Below are 17,251 nucleotides of genomic sequence, written 5' to 3' on the forward strand. Positions count from 1 at the left end.
ACTTGACTAGTGACGGCTGATGCAGATTGCTGTGAGGCGAGGGTTTGCAAAAGCAACACAATGGAGGGATTCTGAGGACCAAGTAGCTGGCAAACAACGCTGTACATTCTATCCTGAGGGAGGTAAATATTCCCAGGCAGCAGCTGGTCCTAAGACATTGTCTAAATTATGGGTCTGAGTCACAATGAGTGCTTTAAAACAAACACACAAAAAAACCCCTACAGTTGTCAGTATATTGACTTCGGCTTGAACTACCATATAGTGCTTTTCATGATAATGAATCTTATCACATAGTTATTTTGTGTTAGGGTGCAGTAGGAGTGATGTCATAGTACCGACATTTCTCTAAAGAGATTTCATTCTGTCAGCTAATACATATTCATGACATCACATATTGAGCCAGACACTGAAGTAACAATACTGTGCAAAATCTGGTAGAGTCGCTGCCCTTTTATAGCTTGCACTATAATGGGGGACACACTTCAATCACATAGTTTAATTAGACTGTGGTGAGGAAAAACAAGACATGCTGTTATAGGAGTAAGTGATTGGGGAATTTGCTAACAGAAATCCAAGTGACTCAGATTCCAAAATATTTACATATTAATTTTTTTTTTTCATTTGGCCATGCTACATGGCACGTGGTATCTTAGTTTCCTGACCAGGGATTGAAGCCACATCCCCTGCACTGGACGCATGGAGTCTTAACCACTGGATGGGCAGGGAAGTCCTACATATTCATTTTTAGGTTGCAAATTCTCAAATCAGTTATTCCTGCATTTTGGTTTTTTTTCTCCTGTTTTATAAAAGAGAATTCCTACTGCAATTTTTAATCTTATGCCCCAATCCCCTTTCCTCAGGGAGATCATTCCTTTCCAAAGAGGACTCATTCTCTTCTAAGATGGTTGATGTTATTGGTACCACTTGCCGGCTCTGAGGTGACCCTGTGCTGAGTTGGTCTGGGCTGTCTCTTTCCACTCACGTTTTATCTCATGAGAGGGGTCTGACTTTGTTTTGGGAAACTGTCAATCAAGGTCATGACCATCCCCTGCCAAGAGGTGAATTTTTAGGTATCCTTCCAACAAATTTCTCTTTTGTCTATCAGTCAAAGTCACTCTGTCTCTTGCAACCAGATGTCTGTAACGGATAAAGCATCCGTTTAATAAAGCCAAGCATCAAATATATTCCATGGAAATAAGGATACTGATAGGCGTTTTTAAATCATATGCTCTGATGGAATGAGGAGCACCTTTTCCTGAATCGGGTGGATTTTGAAGAGTTGGATTGCTATGACATTCTTACGTATATGGTGGGCACCAATCTGATGTAACCAAAGTTTATGATGTTTTCCAGAAGCTCATAAAAGCTACTCTGAACAATAAAGCTCAAGGGCCCTGAAATGAATATAAAATCAAATGAAAAATTTAGATGCTGAAATCTGGGCCCCTTCCTACCTAGAAAGATAACTGCAAAAACATCCTCAAGCCAGATCAGCCTCGTTTGAAACTGCCACCTTGTCACAGCCTGAAATCACCACAGCAGTGATGGCCTGCTGGTACCACATTACGGTTGCCAAGGGACAGCTCGTGTATCCGTCTCAGTCTCAGTGTGACCTTCCAGGCATGATTGTCTTGTTCAAAGGCTCAAGTACGTCTTTTCGCTTTTTCAGTGGGGAAAGATCCATTGACAGTAAAGCCAGCATCACAGTAAACACTGGGCAGTGTCTAACCCAGTGATGTTCTGGGATAAAAACTTAAGCTGCAGTTTTAGTTGTCACAGGTGATACGGGATTCGCCTTATTCGTCTGCCTAAATATTTAATTATTTGAAGCAGTTACAGCTTTGATGATTTTAATTACCTAATGAGAGAGTTTCATCCTTATAAATCTTACTGATCCATTTTGATGGCTCTTTCTGAATTTGGCTTTTTTGCTGTTGTTGTTCTTGGGGTTTTTTGGTTTTTTTCTTTCTGGACTTTTACTGACCTTACGGTTTATCCATTTACCTTTTTCATTCTTTTGTGAACCAAACATCTTGTGTTGCAAAGAAATTGATTTCTGTGACAAAACTGCAACTTAAATAAGTGGAGTATTTAAACAGTCAAATACATTCTAATTGGCAACACCACAGAAAAATCAGTTCCTTTAGTTATAATGCCTGTCAGATATTACAGGCATCTTTTGCAATAAAGACAGCTACTAGACAAAGCTCACCTTCACTTAGATTATTATCACTATGCCTTTTTTTCAAAGCTGTGCTGCTATCCCATTCTAAAAGGACCAGCCACCTAACTGCACAAATGTAGTGTCTGCCAAATAGCTTTTTTAATAGGACTTTTATCCTTCATTTATATCTTTGTAACTCAAGGAAGATAGTCTTTGTGGCCTTTTAATTTTGAAATTAGGGGGGAACTGATATGCTTTCAAGCACTTTCATGAAATTTCAGATATTTGAGAAAAATTAGGATGCAAATAAACTTCATGTCTTGAGGTCCTACTATATTCCAGGTGGTCTCCTTGATTAAATGCTTGTCAAAGCTAGTAGTTTTAGATCTGGACAAGCTTGGATTTGGGTCTTAGTTCCATGGCTTTCCAGTTGTATGGTAAGAGACAAAAAACTCAAATCTCCTTTAGCTAGAGTTTCAGTTGTCAGAATAACCTTGTAAGATTGCTTTGAAGATTTAAAAAGGGTTCTAAATCACTTATCACTGGAGCACACAGATAAGAGCCACTTAAGAAAAGGTAGCTGTTATTATCTTTCCTAATCCTCACAATAACACTGGGAGGTAGTGGTCATTATCTCACTTGACTGATTAGGAGATTTAACTTGAGAGGTCAGTAAAGCTTGCAGCTCACACAGGTGGTGGGAAGCTGAATCCATTCTGAATCCAAGTGAATTCTCTCTGCATGCTGCTGTGTTAGGTGGACCCCATGGATTCAGGGAGCATCCTTTATCAGACTATCCAAGCTTGTGATGATGCCATCTCATTTTTCAGATGAAAAAGAGATTAAAAAATTGAGGGTGGATGAGAGGGCTTCTGTTGAGAGCTCATGAACTCTGTGAATATCAATCACCCTGCAATGGTCTCAGCAAGCACTGCAATTTTGGCTTGAAGGCTATTCTCCTCATCTTGTTCTCTGAACATCTTGTGGGCAGTAACTTTGAATCCCTGACACCCAGCACAGTGCTTGGCATTCCGCTGGTGCTCCACAGACAGGTACGGAATAAATTAAATGAATGAGGTGTCATAGATACATAGGTAGACAGACACAGAAGGCCATCACAAACCTCGCCTTCTCTCCTGTTTGAAGGTTTTCTCTTCCAAATTCAGAGTCTAGAATTATAGAGTTGGAATCTCTTTAAGTTTGAATTACAGATTAGGTATTACCACTGCATATATTAATTTTTTAGAAATGGAAGGAAATGATTAGAAAAAGTTGGAGAATCTCCCAACTATAAACTTTAGACTATGGGGCTGGTAAATCGTGTGCTGTTAGGAATTAGACACCACTTGGCCTTATAGAGCTCTTCTGCCATTGTCCATATAATTAGTATAAAATTAGGGTTATTTTTCTTCTTCTTGCTGCTTTGCATGTGAGCCTTTAATTCAGCTGCTGCTGCTGCTGTGGCTGCTGCTAAGTCGCTTCAGTCGTATCCGACTCTGTGCGACCCCATAGACGGCAGCCTACCAGGCTCCCCCGTCCCTGGGATTCTCCAGGCAAGAACACTGGAGTGGGTTGCCATTTCCCTCTCCAATGCATGCATGCATGCAAAGTCACTTCAGTTGTGTCTGACGCTGTGTGACCCCATGGACAGCAGCCCTCCAGGCTCCTCTGTCCACAGGATTCTCCAGGCAAGAGTACTGGAGTGGGTTGCCGTTAATTCAGGGTGGGCTGTTGAATACTAGTCTGCAGTGGTGTTAAAACTCATGTGAAGGAAATAACACATACCACAGGAATTAAACTCGATTCTCAAAGTCATATTGTGGGAAGGGGATGACTTAGGTACCTTTCTTCGGTCAGAGTCCCAGTGTACCCATAAGACAGAATCTGTTGACCCTTGAAATGCCTGGCATTACAGTGTCAAATATGTTTCTATTTGAATAAATATGTACCCAGGGCTTAGAAGAAACCAGACAAAAAAATGAAAGAGGTGTGTGTATATATATACACACATGTATATATATACACACACACACATATATATGCATGCATACATACATAGATATATATATATATGCTGCTGCTGCTAAGTTGCTTCAGTCATGTCCGACTCTGTGCAACCCCAGAGACGACAGCCCACCAGGCTCCCCCATCCCTGGGATTCTCCAGGCAAGAACACTGGAGTGGGTTGCCATTTCCTTCTCCAATATATATATATATGCATACAAATATATCTGAGTGACAGTTGCTATCACTCAGAGTATACTTGGTTACAGATAAATAATTTTGCAACAGTAGTTTGAATTTAGTAAGCTAGAAGAGAAGCATATAGCCAAGTTTTCAGTGCACAAACTTTTCCTCCCAAAATATACTGATTGTATAACAGAAGGCACACATGGCTAGGGGTTGGATCAAAGCATGAAGGGGTCTTTTGTGAATAAAACATTTCTAAGAAATCATATGCTTTCAATTTAGAAATTAATATAAATATTTTCTTTTATATCACAGCTTAGCTGCATTCATAAATAATACAAGATTAGTATAAAATAATATTTTATCTTACTTGACTATATTCCCCCAAATCTTCCAATAAAATCAAGTGCCCACCGAGACAGGTCACAATCACCCAGGGTCCGTGCTGTCTTGTGCCCTCTGCCAAGTGGGAGAAGCGTGGATTGACTGGGTGTGGGGACTCACCAGGAACTTCAAAGGTGTGTTTAAGAGGCTGCATGGTTCCCATAGAAGAATGTGACAAGGTTTATCCCCACATTTTTGCAAGAGAAGATACAAAAAAGACACCTCTCTCTATGTATTTTTAACATGGAAATGATAAATATATATATTACAGTTTCAGGAAGGGAGTTTGTAATTGTATTCTTAAGAATTCTTTGAGCTTTGTCCTCATTCCAAGACAGACAGTTTAAACCACCTGCCAAATATTTTTAGTTTCACATAATATGAGGTGCCTTAATCCCCCGAGTATTAAAATACAATTCATCCTAGCTAGATGTCTCCTTGGCTTCCCTGGATCTGTTTGTGCTACTAGCAGAAGCTCAGGCTCAGACCTGCAGAGCTGTCTTTCTTTGGCTTCACTGCCCTTTGACCTTGACTCTTCAGTGTCCTTTTATCCTACCACCTCTGCCCTCCTGGGCTTCCCTGGTGGCTCAGAGGGTAAAGCATCTGCCTCCAATGTGGGAGACTCGGGTTCAATCCCCGGGTTGGGAAGACCTCCTGGAGAAGGAAATGGCAGCCCACTCCAGTACCCTTGCCTGGAAAATCCCATGGATGGAGGAGCCTGGTGGGCCACAGTCCATGGGGTCACAAAGGGTAGCGCATGACCGAGCAGCCTCACTTCTGCTTTCCTACCACCTCTAGGAGGTGGATGCTCATTTCTTCTTTCCTAGTTTATATTTCAACTTCCTCCCTCACCACACTACCATCTCTCCTCCCTATTACTGCCATATTCATCTTTCCATAGCCCAGATCAGAGCTAAAAAAAATCCTCATTAAAAGTAAACAAAACAAAATACAACAGAAAAAACTCAGGGACTTTTGGTAATGAATTCGGTAAAAATTGTTCCTAAGGTATACAAGCCCTTCACTAGATGGTTTATAAATTGCCTCCTCTTGTCTGTTCTTGTCTTCCATACGCTCCAGGTTACACTGAATTTTGACGTGCTTCTTGCTCACTAAACATGCAAGGGCAACCTCCATGCTTTTTCGCCCTCTGGGGATTTCTATCTGACATTACTAGTTCCTTGAATTATATATGACGTGGATATCTTTGAAGTCTAATGTGGCTATCTTTGAGGTGTTGCCTCCATTGTGGTCCATTTTCTATACTGCTCTCTGCTCCAACTCAGATGTAGTGTTTGACCATGTTTTATTCAAGTGGATCACATTAAAAATTCAAGTTTTCATCACTCACGTGCAAACACTTACTGGAGGGTTACATATGTATTGTACCACCTCTCTGCTTAGAGTTGGGAATACAAATTTAATAGACTGTTTGGTCACAAAACATAAGGTCAATACTACAGCAATTTCTGGATACTTTCCAGAAAGTAAGAATCTATATTCTACAGTTTTATGACAAGTTAACTTGCCGTGTTCTTTGCTCAATGCTGTCTTGGACATCAGCACTGTGAAATGGCTCCTCCCATGTATGATACTTACCCACAGGGTTTTTTGGATATGTGAGTTAAGAGAATGTTGTTATCATGTGTGGATTCTGGGGAGTGAGTGAGGCCTTCACCTAAAGGGAAGATGCTTTTAGGCATCCAGGAGGCAAAGTTTGTCAGGCAGTGGTTTAAATGTCTGAGTTGGCCATTGTGTGGGAAAACTAGCAGGCGCAGGTGGGCGTTATCAGAAAGTTTGACATCAACATGTTTAATTTATCCAGCCTGAATTAAAACAGGGAGGAGACAACTTGGACTCCTCCTCAAGGACTATCCACAGAGAACAGATAGATTGTATTAAAATTCATCAGCATTTAAATGCAGCAATAATTTCTCTGGACACAGTCCATGAAACATCTGTTATATAACTGTAGTTGCACATATACTAAGGGGAGCAGTATTAAACCATTCAAATCATACATCAAAGACATTTTCTGGCAAAACTTGACACCAACAGAAGTCATGCAAGAACCAAAGTAATTAAAGAGCACAGGAAAATATCCAGAGTTGCAGTGCTGCAACTTTTTGTTATCTTTTTGTCATCAGCAGATGTTTTGATAATAACCTGGTTATATGTTGGAATCCAAAGCACAGGAAGAAAGACCAGCTTAAGGAGTCTGTTACCAGTTGCCACAGAGAAAGTTTAAAAAAAGAACAGTTTTTCTAATTTTCCAAAGGACATAGATTTCTTTTCAGTGCTGGCAATTACATAACTTTAGTTGGTTACACTAAGGCTTTTTTAGATCTAGATTTTTACTATATTTTATCAGTGATGCCTAGTGGGATAATCTCACTTCTTCCCTTCCCTACTAACACAACAACTAACTGCTTTCAGGAATATGTGTATTTGCAGACACACACACACACACACACACACATATAAATATATACACACACATACATACATCAGGAACATATACAGGATGGTCCTCTCTTTTGGCTACCTGAAGAATTAATAGGAAAAAACCCTAAAATATCTGTTCCTTAAAAGGTACTAAAGAATCTAAAAGTGAAGAGTTTTGCTTATTTTCTCTTTGAGTTTACAGTCTTGATACTTTTACCTTAAAAATTTAGGCTATAAAGAAATATCCATCCTGTGCCAGTTTAATATTGATGCAATTGAGCCACATCATTACTAAAATTTGCCATATCATCACTGAAGTCAGACTCATCATCACTATCTTGTATCTTATACAAATTCTACTAAAATATGTCTTTAAAAAATCCAGTTCTTCTTAGACTCCATTCAAGGTAAATTCTGGGCTTGCTCACCACTGTAGTAAACAGAAACGACTGTCTCCCTTTTGATACTTGATATGCATTGCTGGGTTACAATAGTCATCTACATAAATGAAATGATTGAATTATGAATTTCCATGTTCTGGGAGGCTTCTAAAATTTTAGGATATCAGCTAAGAGTATGAGGTTCTATGTAGGCATCACAACAGTACAAATATGCTGGAAAAATTGATAATGCTTTATATCCAATTATGTCAGCAGGCTATGAATCATATCCAATTATCAAGATGCATAAGTGCATTTTATGTGATGCTCAAACATCATTAATTTTGTGCTTAGCACAAGCTGCTCAAATGGTATGATTTCAGTAATTTCTAGCATCAATATTACAGCATCAATATAAATTCAATGCAAATTGGAAAATGAACATCTTCATCTTGTTTATATCTGTGAAAAAGCATTTACCAAACAGAGGAGCACGTTGAAACAACACTTGCTATTGGAAAAACGAGTCTGTAATGTACCACAGGGAGCCTGAGTCTGGCAAGTCAGTCCCAAGGAAACCTAGCTACCGAGCCAAAGACCCCTCACAGGTGCTCTTCACATCATCACTGAAGTGGAACAAACATGACCATTTTAAATATGAAAAATATTTAGAATATCAAGAAGCTAAAATGCCTGCTTCCCAACAAACTGAGAGATTTAAACAAATTGACCAGATTCAGCTCTCACCATAAATAGCCCACATGTCTTAGCATTATGAAATGGAATCTTTAATTGTATGTAATATCTTAGACTCAGCACACATTTAAAGCAATCAGAACTTACATTTTTTTCTCTAAAACTAGTTATACATTATGGATTTTAATGAAAAACACTGGACTTCTCATTTTAATTAAAAAATGTAGAACTCTTACATAGCTGTACAGAGTGATATGCTTAAGTAATTCTACACCAATTTCAAATTCAAGTAATTAAAATGAAAACAAAAATAATTCTTACTTACCTCAAAGTCAAGGTCTGAATATCGTGATTTTCTTCTCTGTTAGATATTTTTTTAAAAGAAGAAAAACCAAAAAAGTATATTTAGTATTAAAATAAACATGATTATTTTCAATAAGATAATCCTGTTTCTTTGTGATATAAACATTTCCTTCACAAAAGAATCTCAACATTTTTATGATCTCAATCTATGCCATCCACATTATTCCATTTTCACTTTGGATTTCCTTTAAAATTGAAGAATATAAATGTATAATATATTTCTTATCTTGGCCTCAAGTCTAATTTTTTTTCAATACAGAGAAATTTTTAAGGGAAAATTCACTTAGAAAGTTCAATCTTGAAGGAAACTTGAGGCCTTGACAGCAAAACTACTTTACAGACACAAAGGATTCAAAGCCGTGGAGGAAAAGCATCCAGTCATCTCAACACTTTCCAGCCATCATTCCCCCCAACCTTCATTTCTACCAAATTCTACCTAACCTTCTGTCTACATGCCAAAATTCTCCATAGGTCTCATCCACAAATTTCTCCATATTTGGTAATCTTCCTTGACAGCACAATCTTTCTCAGAGCTAGGCATGAAAGTATTTGCTCTTAGTTTTCTTGCCTGCAGAATCCCCACAGAGGAACTTGACAGGATGCAGTCTGTGGGGTTGCAAAGAGTTGTACACGACTGAGCAACTAAGCACAGCACAATAAAACAAGTAACAAACAGTCTACACCCCCACAGAACACAGGTATAGACGCAAATACCTCACTATGCCTCAGAATCTGTTAAACACTTCCTGAATCTAGTTACAGATAAATGTCTTGATAAAATCAGGAAACATGGTTAAAAGAAATTAATGTGATTATTTAATATTAATATAGGGCAGGTATTCTTAACATCTTCTCTAAAGCATTCACTGAATTCTTAGAATTATTAAGTATAGAAGGAGCTAGCTGATAAATATAGAAAATGTCCACCAAATTATTGGAGCTCAAAAGTTTCCAATACAGGCTTTTTTTGTTTGTTTGCGAAAGTAGGAATGAAAAACAGAGGAAATTAATAAATATTAAAAAGATGAACTATCCAGGCAGTAGGGAAGATATATAAAATTTCTTGTGTTTTTTTTTCTTTCCTCTTCTCCTATCCTAATAGCTACAGTGTGAAATTCAATAACCTGAGGGAGTCATGTCCAAGATAACGGAGAGATTCCTGTAACTGTTGAATATTAGGAGAGAAAGAAAGGAACTAATGCAGTTCATTGGAAAACATGACTAAATTTCTGCAGAGTTAAAATTGTCCCTATACACCCTGAACATTCCCTGATAACCAACTTTCCAAAGCATGTTGCAGTAAACAGAAGGTGATATAACCAAAGAAATATTATGTTTAAAAAAAAAAAGTTTAAAAGTTCTGAAATAATTTAATTTTGGTGAGCTGCTGAAGATTGAGCATCACATCCTTCAGTACAGTCAAAGAGAGGCAGAGAAGGAACTGCTTTATTCAAAGGAAAGTCACCCTGCTGACCCAGCTCTGCTCTGTGTCCCAGTTCTGGGAGCATTCTGGAAGGAGAGGTGTGCGGCGGAAGCCGTGTAACCCAGGCTTCCTTGGCCAACCCCCGCCGCTGTTTCAGCTGCCCGTGATGTATGAGCCAGGCCACAGCGCCCTTCATCCCCTTTGCTCTGAGAAGTTAGACCAAAGGTCAGGGCATCCCTCCTGTTCTTGGGCGCTTTGCCTTCTCGGTGCCGTGACTCACCAGGACACTTTTGCAACTGTACATTAAGCAAATTTCTTTCCTAATACAGCAAAATTCAAGCATGGAAACACTTAGTGTTAAGCAATTATTACAGAACATTAGTCATGCGCTTTAGGTTTCATTTAAAAATTAAATAGTGAGACCTGATGGAAAAGGTTCAATTATCCAGCAAAGAGGCCCTGCCACTGCATGGGCTGAGGGCTTCTCTGTTGCAAAGATCCCAACAGCTATATGCTGCTCTCTTGTTTCTGAATGCAACGGTGTGTTGCCTAAGAACCGGAAATGCGGATGGATACATATTGCTGTAAGCTCCAGATTTCAGGCCCAACAACAAAAGATGGGAACCCAGAGGAGCAGGAGAGAGGGGCTCTCCCTGAGAGAGCAGGTGCCGGTTATGCGGCTGTGAAATATGGGAAAGAAGATGGATATACATCCATAAGTAAGTTTCTCTCTGTTTCATTTCATTAAAATCACATTATAATGTAAAGGTATAACAGAACTAGCAACTTTGAGGGATTAGGCTAAGAAATGAGTACGTGAAGCAGACTTCAATTAAATAAGTTCAAAAGATAGTTGGGGGGAAGGGGGTAGGTAGGCTGGAAAATTCAGCAGTGAAGACTTGAAATTCAAGAGTTGAAAAAATGTGGCAGATTTTTAGAGCCCAAGGGTAATAAAATATCTGTAATATTGACCAAGTGTTTCAACCTTTTATAAAGTGCTTTCACGTTTGAACATGCTAGCTGGCCTGTGGGTTGGTTAGGAAAGAATTATGCATTTTCCCTGTTTATGAATGAGGAAAACTGAGGACCAGAGTTCAAATAACTCGCCTGCTTCACCAGGGTAGTAATCGCATGAGCTAGGATTCCCACTCAGCTCTCTGACCGCAAAACCCTGTGTTTTTTCTCCACTGTTGCCCAGTGACTACCCCATGGTACAAGGTTCATAGGCAAGATTCATATGATAGTTTGCTGACTTTACCTGGAACTCAGCAAGAATAACGTTATAGGATCCAGTCATCCCCAGGATGACAGCAGGAGAATGAGATGCTTTGCAAGCCTGAAGCAGAATCAAGCATATGAACTGCTACATGTCAATTATATTTTAAAAGAGAAAAAAGTCTGATAAAGTGATTCTAACATGGGCTAGTTTATGAGCCAAGATGCAACAACACAGTGGCAGACTTCACTCCGTGATGGGTCTCCCATTGCAAAATCAATTTTATCTTAAGGAAGTATTTGCATTGGAAAATCTGTGATGGAATGGAAGGACCAGAGTGTTAACTTCTGTTCTTCACTTCCTCATGATAACACTCACCATCTCTCAGTCTGTTTTGCAGCGTGTGGAAGAGTTTTTCAAAGCACTGAAGTCTGTGGAAACTGTGACTGCCTTACATGCTTATTCAAATATACCTCTGAGCTTTCTGAGTGTTATTATAAGGTAGGAAAGTGGTTAGAAATAACTGTCACATGTTTAAAAGATAAGAATCAATGAAGAAAAGTGATCAAGTCAAAACACCTTTTCTGATAAGTTGATAATTGAAGAAATGCTACATATAAATTTAAAATAAGTCAGGATGTGGCTGCAGGCATACGCAGTCATGTCTGATTCCTTGCAACCAGATGGACTGTAGCCTGCCAAACTCCTCTGTCCATGGGATTTTCCAGGCAAGAATACTGGGGGAGGGGGGTTCCTATTTCTTACTCCAGGGAATCTTCCCAACCCAGAGACTGAAAAGTCAGGATGGTGCCAACATATTTTATGAAGATAAAAATACCCCTCTCTCTATGCCCCAAGTTCCCAAATAACTTGATACAAATTATCCTTTTCGCCATAGTAGATGATGTTTCTTCTATGCTCTTTCCTTTTCTTAATTTCCCACTTAGAACTCATCCCAACTTGTATTCTGTCCTCAATATTCCATTAAAATTCTTCTTATTGAGGTCTCAGAAGAGATCCATCTGGTCAATTTCCAAGGTTATTTTTCTCTCCTCATATTACTGGACTCTCAGAAGCTTTTGAGAGTTAATCACTTCCTCATTAAAGCACTCATCTGTCTCAGCTTTTCCATTTATTTTCTTTTCCTCCCTCTTATGTACTGCAGCTCAGCCAAGTCTCCACTGCTGGCTCTTTCTCATCGCCCTGCCTTCTAAATGGTGAGCTGCACAGCTGTCTTTTTTCTCATATTCTCTTTTGGATGAACTCATCCATTCCCATGGTTTTAAATACCATCTCTTAAGTTGCAAACACCTTTTATTCCCATGTCTTCCCATCACAGGAAATGTTGCATAGTTTGTCGAGTGAGACTCTTTGGCATCACTCTTTACCCCTTCTTACTTCTCGTCCTGCACATCAAATCCACCAGCAGACCCATCTGTTCTATGTTCAAAACACATCTTGATCTGCCCAATCTTCTCCACCTCTGCTTCTCTTGCATAGTTAAAGACATCCTTATCTCTCATCTGGATGACCTCAGTGGTCTCCTAACTGTCCTTCCATTTTCTGTTCTACAACTTCTCCCATTGCCACGGGGTCCTAATCCTCTCTCTTCCACACTATCAAAGTGATAGATAAATGACCAGGACAAATGCTTCTCTCTGTCTCATTTGCGTCTCTTCTTTTACAAGGCTAAAAAGTCTGGTCTCTTCTTCCTACTCCAACTCCATAAGAAGCTTGCCCCTCACTTCACAAGTCTTCTAACCCTATGAGAATATTCCAAGCTCTTTCCTACCTCAGAGCCTCTTCACTTGCAGTTTCTTTTTCTTGAAACATCACCTGATCCCTTAGCACCTCACAAACCATGTTCGTTCTTAACTTCACTTTTCACTCTATGGAGTTTGGAAGCCTTCTCAGGGCTCCTCATCTAAAGAAGCCTCTCTCTCACACATTCCACGGTTGTTGACCAGCACAGCACACTTTCAGATTATTCATTTGTTAACAGTTCACCTTCTATCTCTTCCATAGGGTTTATTCACCAAAGGGGCAGGATCCACATCTGTTTTGACCACTTTTATATCTCAAGCACCTTAGCCTAGGGCCTGGCACAGTAGTAGACACACACAAAATTATTGCTGAAAGATTGAAGGAGCTTCATTATGGAAGCCAAACAAATTCAAAAGAATGTGACTTGTTTTTTTTGGTTTTATTTTTCTAAGGAAGACTCCAGGAGATTTTGTATAAGCAGGCGGACTATATACACAAAGGAAACCATTTTGAATAGATCAGCTGACAGCCAAGTGGATCAAGACCATTTAGAGGAGTGCAGGCCTGTCACTAATAGAAGGGAACATTCTTTAGGATGAATTCTGAGTAAGAAAATGCCCACCAGTATGGGGCTACTCAGGGGAATAGAATGTGCGCAGAGGTGTCTCTGCACAGTGAAATCTTGTAGAATGATAAATAATTTCTCAAAGGAAATACTTCATTGTCTGTGTCTTTGCAGATTAAGCTGGACAAGATCCTAGAAGATTCACAGTGAGGAATAAATTCCATGGACTAATAAATGCCAATATGACTGCCATTAAAAGTTTCCATTATAGACTGAGCAATGAACTCACTCAAGTGAAAAAGCTTTGATGTCATATCCATTCAAAATATCTGAGTAAATGAAACTTGAGAATCATTCATTTTGAAAAATGACTTATTAGAGCTAATTTTGCTTGCCTAATTTTGTGTGCCTGCATAAAAGACAAAATCCCCTAACCCAGCAGCAAAAACAAAACACTGAAGAAGGAAAAGGCTTTCTTTCACCACAGCTACACGTGGGAAAAAAAGGTTACATAAGAAAAAGGTGCTTCTGCCCAATGGTCAGTTCTATAATTGTTTCCATTAGTGATGGGAGTCTCTAGTTCTCAAGCATGGCCATAATATTTTGTCTAGTATCCTGAATATTGACTTAATTATAGCAATCAAGTTTCTGCAGCAATATTCAAGGTATAATGGTAATCAAATAATAATCACACAACCTTACATCTAAAGTGCTCCTTACAATTTTCAAAGGATTTTTCACATACATTATCCAATTTGATGTTCACTGCAGCCATAAGTGAGGCACCTATGATTTGACATTATAGCTAAAATGTTTTACCTTTCAAAACCATTATATTGAGATCTCCAGAATTCATGTCCAGAGGAAAACTGGCATATAAAAAGTTAGCACAGAATGCTGTCCCTTTTTACGCACTTATAAACTGAGAGAGATTTGGCTGAGCATGTTTTGAGATACATCACTAAATTTATACCTGAATACTCAGAAAACCTGGAGCAGCAAAACTTTGTTCAAAACAGCAATTGTATGATTGACTATCTAATTCTGTTTAGTTATGAGAAAAGCTTTGGCCAGATATGTCAGGAGAATAAGAGAAACCACTTAACGTGCTTCCCTGGAGCAAAGCATTTCACAGGAATTCAAGCGATGGAGGAGCCGAGAAGCCACATAAGGGGCCACAGAGGAACCCAGGGATTCACAGGAGAAGCAGCTAGTGCCCCCCTCCCACAGGGACGGACAAGGGAGATGGCACAGCGACCTGACCCCGGGGGCTGAGGCATCTAGCCAAGCCTGGAGGCACCACAGAACTGCAGATAAAGATACAAGGTGCTGCCCAAAGCAGAGCGAGGAGGAGAAACACCTTGGCTTCCCTCTTCTAACCAACCTCCAGCCTCACAGTGTTCCCTCGCGGCCAGTCCTCTCACCTAGCCAGAAGCCTGCATCAACCCCCAAGAGACCCACGGGGACGGGGGTCTCTTGACTTGGAGCCACACCCAAGTTGAGAATTTTGAGGAAGGAAATATGTCCTATTTAGATATACCAGCTACCAGACACAGTGTAAAGAGCAGTGTGCCATGAGTCCAAACAAATACTGACTTATCTTCTTACACTGATATATCTATAATTAAAAAAAAAAATGGAGCCACAACCCAAGGTTTAAACTGTATCTCACAGTCCTCCATGGCTTGAGAATACAGACCCTTCTTTTCCTCGCTTGCTTCACAGTGCCTTGTAGTTGTCTATATACACACCATTCACTCGACACATTTTGTTCCTTAAATCCTAATAATAACCTCATCTTTCTTAGCTTTAAGAAAAGCAACTAGATGATATCCAGGCCTGAAGCCATCATGAGAAATTCTACCATGGGCATATTGCAATGAATCCGTAATTGTGGAAATTAAAAATTTTCAGAATTGCTTAACAAGTCCATTCTGGGAATGGATACAGTTTGGAAAATGGCAGCTAACATATTTCGTGAAAGAAACAAACCAGAAAGTATTAAGAGGGGAGACAAGTTGGGTGTGCTTTTATGCCAAAAACAAAACAAAACAAAAACACAACTCGATGCATTTATGAAACTTTCTGCATGGAATAACTGGAGGTTAGCTGCACAGGCTCCCCTGGAGGTCGAGCCTGTTCTGCGGGCACTGCCTTGGGTTTGGGGAGCTGCCCTCTCGCTTTGGTGCCTCCTGCTTACTTGAATAAACACTTTTGCCCACTCTTCGGCTTTGTTTTCTCTCCTTTGCCTCTTGCTGATCCTCGCCTGCACTTCTCCTCAGCAATACTGTATTCTGGGCAGCACTGGCAGCTTTCACCCTCTTCTCTTTCTTCCCCCGACCACTTCCCACCTCAGCAAATTGTGACCACCCACTCCTCTGGAGGCAACTTTCTGAATCACTGTGAACATCTTTTCATGACACCCTTGAGAGGCTCCGGCGGCATCTGGCTGTCCTCTGCTGCCTCAGCTTCCCAGGCAAGAGGCCCCTGAGGCTGGGCCCTTCTTTCTCACTCTGGGAAGACTCAGATTGCGCCACAGCCTCATGCCAGTCGGAGGGCCGCTCCCTTCTGTCTTCATACGCTCTCCAGGTCTCAAGACACCTCCTGGCCGCTACTGCTCCCCACGCTCCATGTTGATGCTCTAGGCATCTTTCCGCTTCTCCTCTAGCGTCAGAATATCATCTTCCCTGACGGTTGGCTACAGACAGTGTGGCAGTTAACCACTCACTCTGTCCTCAGAGGAAATCACACCAGACTGGACCTTCATTGCCACAGTCCTGTTCCCAAACTCTGCTAGCTGTACACATCTACGCTTCATCCATTCCATGTCATTATTCCATATGACCAAGTGTCTGACCTGGGGTAAATGAACTTTGTAAAGTGACTCTCATGCTAACATTCAGGCACATGACTGTCTCTTTGAGTCAGTGTAAAATTGGTCAGGATAGAAAGATTCAGGTCCCGGCCTCTCTGTGCGCTTGCACGGTAACCTTGAACAAATGACTTTACTTCAAGGATTAGAACAACTTATGCATTGTACAGAGATGTTGTGAAGATTAATTAATTCATATTTTAAGGTGATTTGATGATCAGCTAATGAAAGATGCTATATAAATGCTAATTTTATTATTCATGCCCACATCTATATATTCAACTGCCTCCTAAAATGGTCACCCTAAGCAATTACTGACTATTAAACTCTTCGAAAGAATGAAAATGAAAAACTGAATTTTCATTCTGAATCCTGAATTTTCTTCCTTTTCAAGATGGAAGTCTTGTGATTTCTAAGTCATTTAAATGCAGAGCTTTCGGCTGAATTGTACTTATACATGATGCTTATATTTAATACAGAGATTTGGAAAAACTACCATGGAACAAAGCAGCACTGGGAAATCCAGTCTACTGTTCAAGCACACACAATCTATACAATATCAAACCCAGAAAGGGTTTTAGGCTTTTAGACATAAAACATTTTTAGGAAAAGCAAAATATTGTAATGTTTCCATTCTAACCCCTCTAGCACATTTTAAAGAGTCATTCTATGCAGAAAAACCTCATACGGTCATTACGATTATTTATGGCGTTATGTTCTTATATTCATAATCACTGAAATTCTTTGAGAAACTTTTCTGACTTTGAATAAATGCTATGTGGTTTGTGT

The 17,251-nt window shown here is 39.8% G+C and overlaps 1 protein-coding gene across 4 annotated transcripts in view; it reads right to left on the minus strand.

Annotated features, from left to right (window-relative positions):
* The window catches only part of ADGRB3 (adhesion G protein-coupled receptor B3), an 891,397-nt gene that overhangs the window by 9,396 nt on the left and 864,750 nt on the right, over positions 1 to 17,251 (minus strand). For all 4 annotated transcript variants that reach the window (XM_042253849.2, XM_060419932.1, XM_042253850.2 and 1 more), the window contains one exon: positions 8,585 to 8,620. In XM_042253849.2, the coding sequence (XP_042109783.1) occupies positions 8,585 to 8,620 (36 nt within the window). The remainder of the gene's footprint in view (positions 1 to 8,584; positions 8,621 to 17,251) is intronic.

This window comes from Ovis aries, chromosome 9 (assembly GCF_016772045.2).
Source record: "Ovis aries strain OAR_USU_Benz2616 breed Rambouillet chromosome 9, ARS-UI_Ramb_v3.0, whole genome shotgun sequence".
Taxonomy (NCBI): domain Eukaryota; kingdom Metazoa; phylum Chordata; class Mammalia; order Artiodactyla; family Bovidae; genus Ovis; species Ovis aries.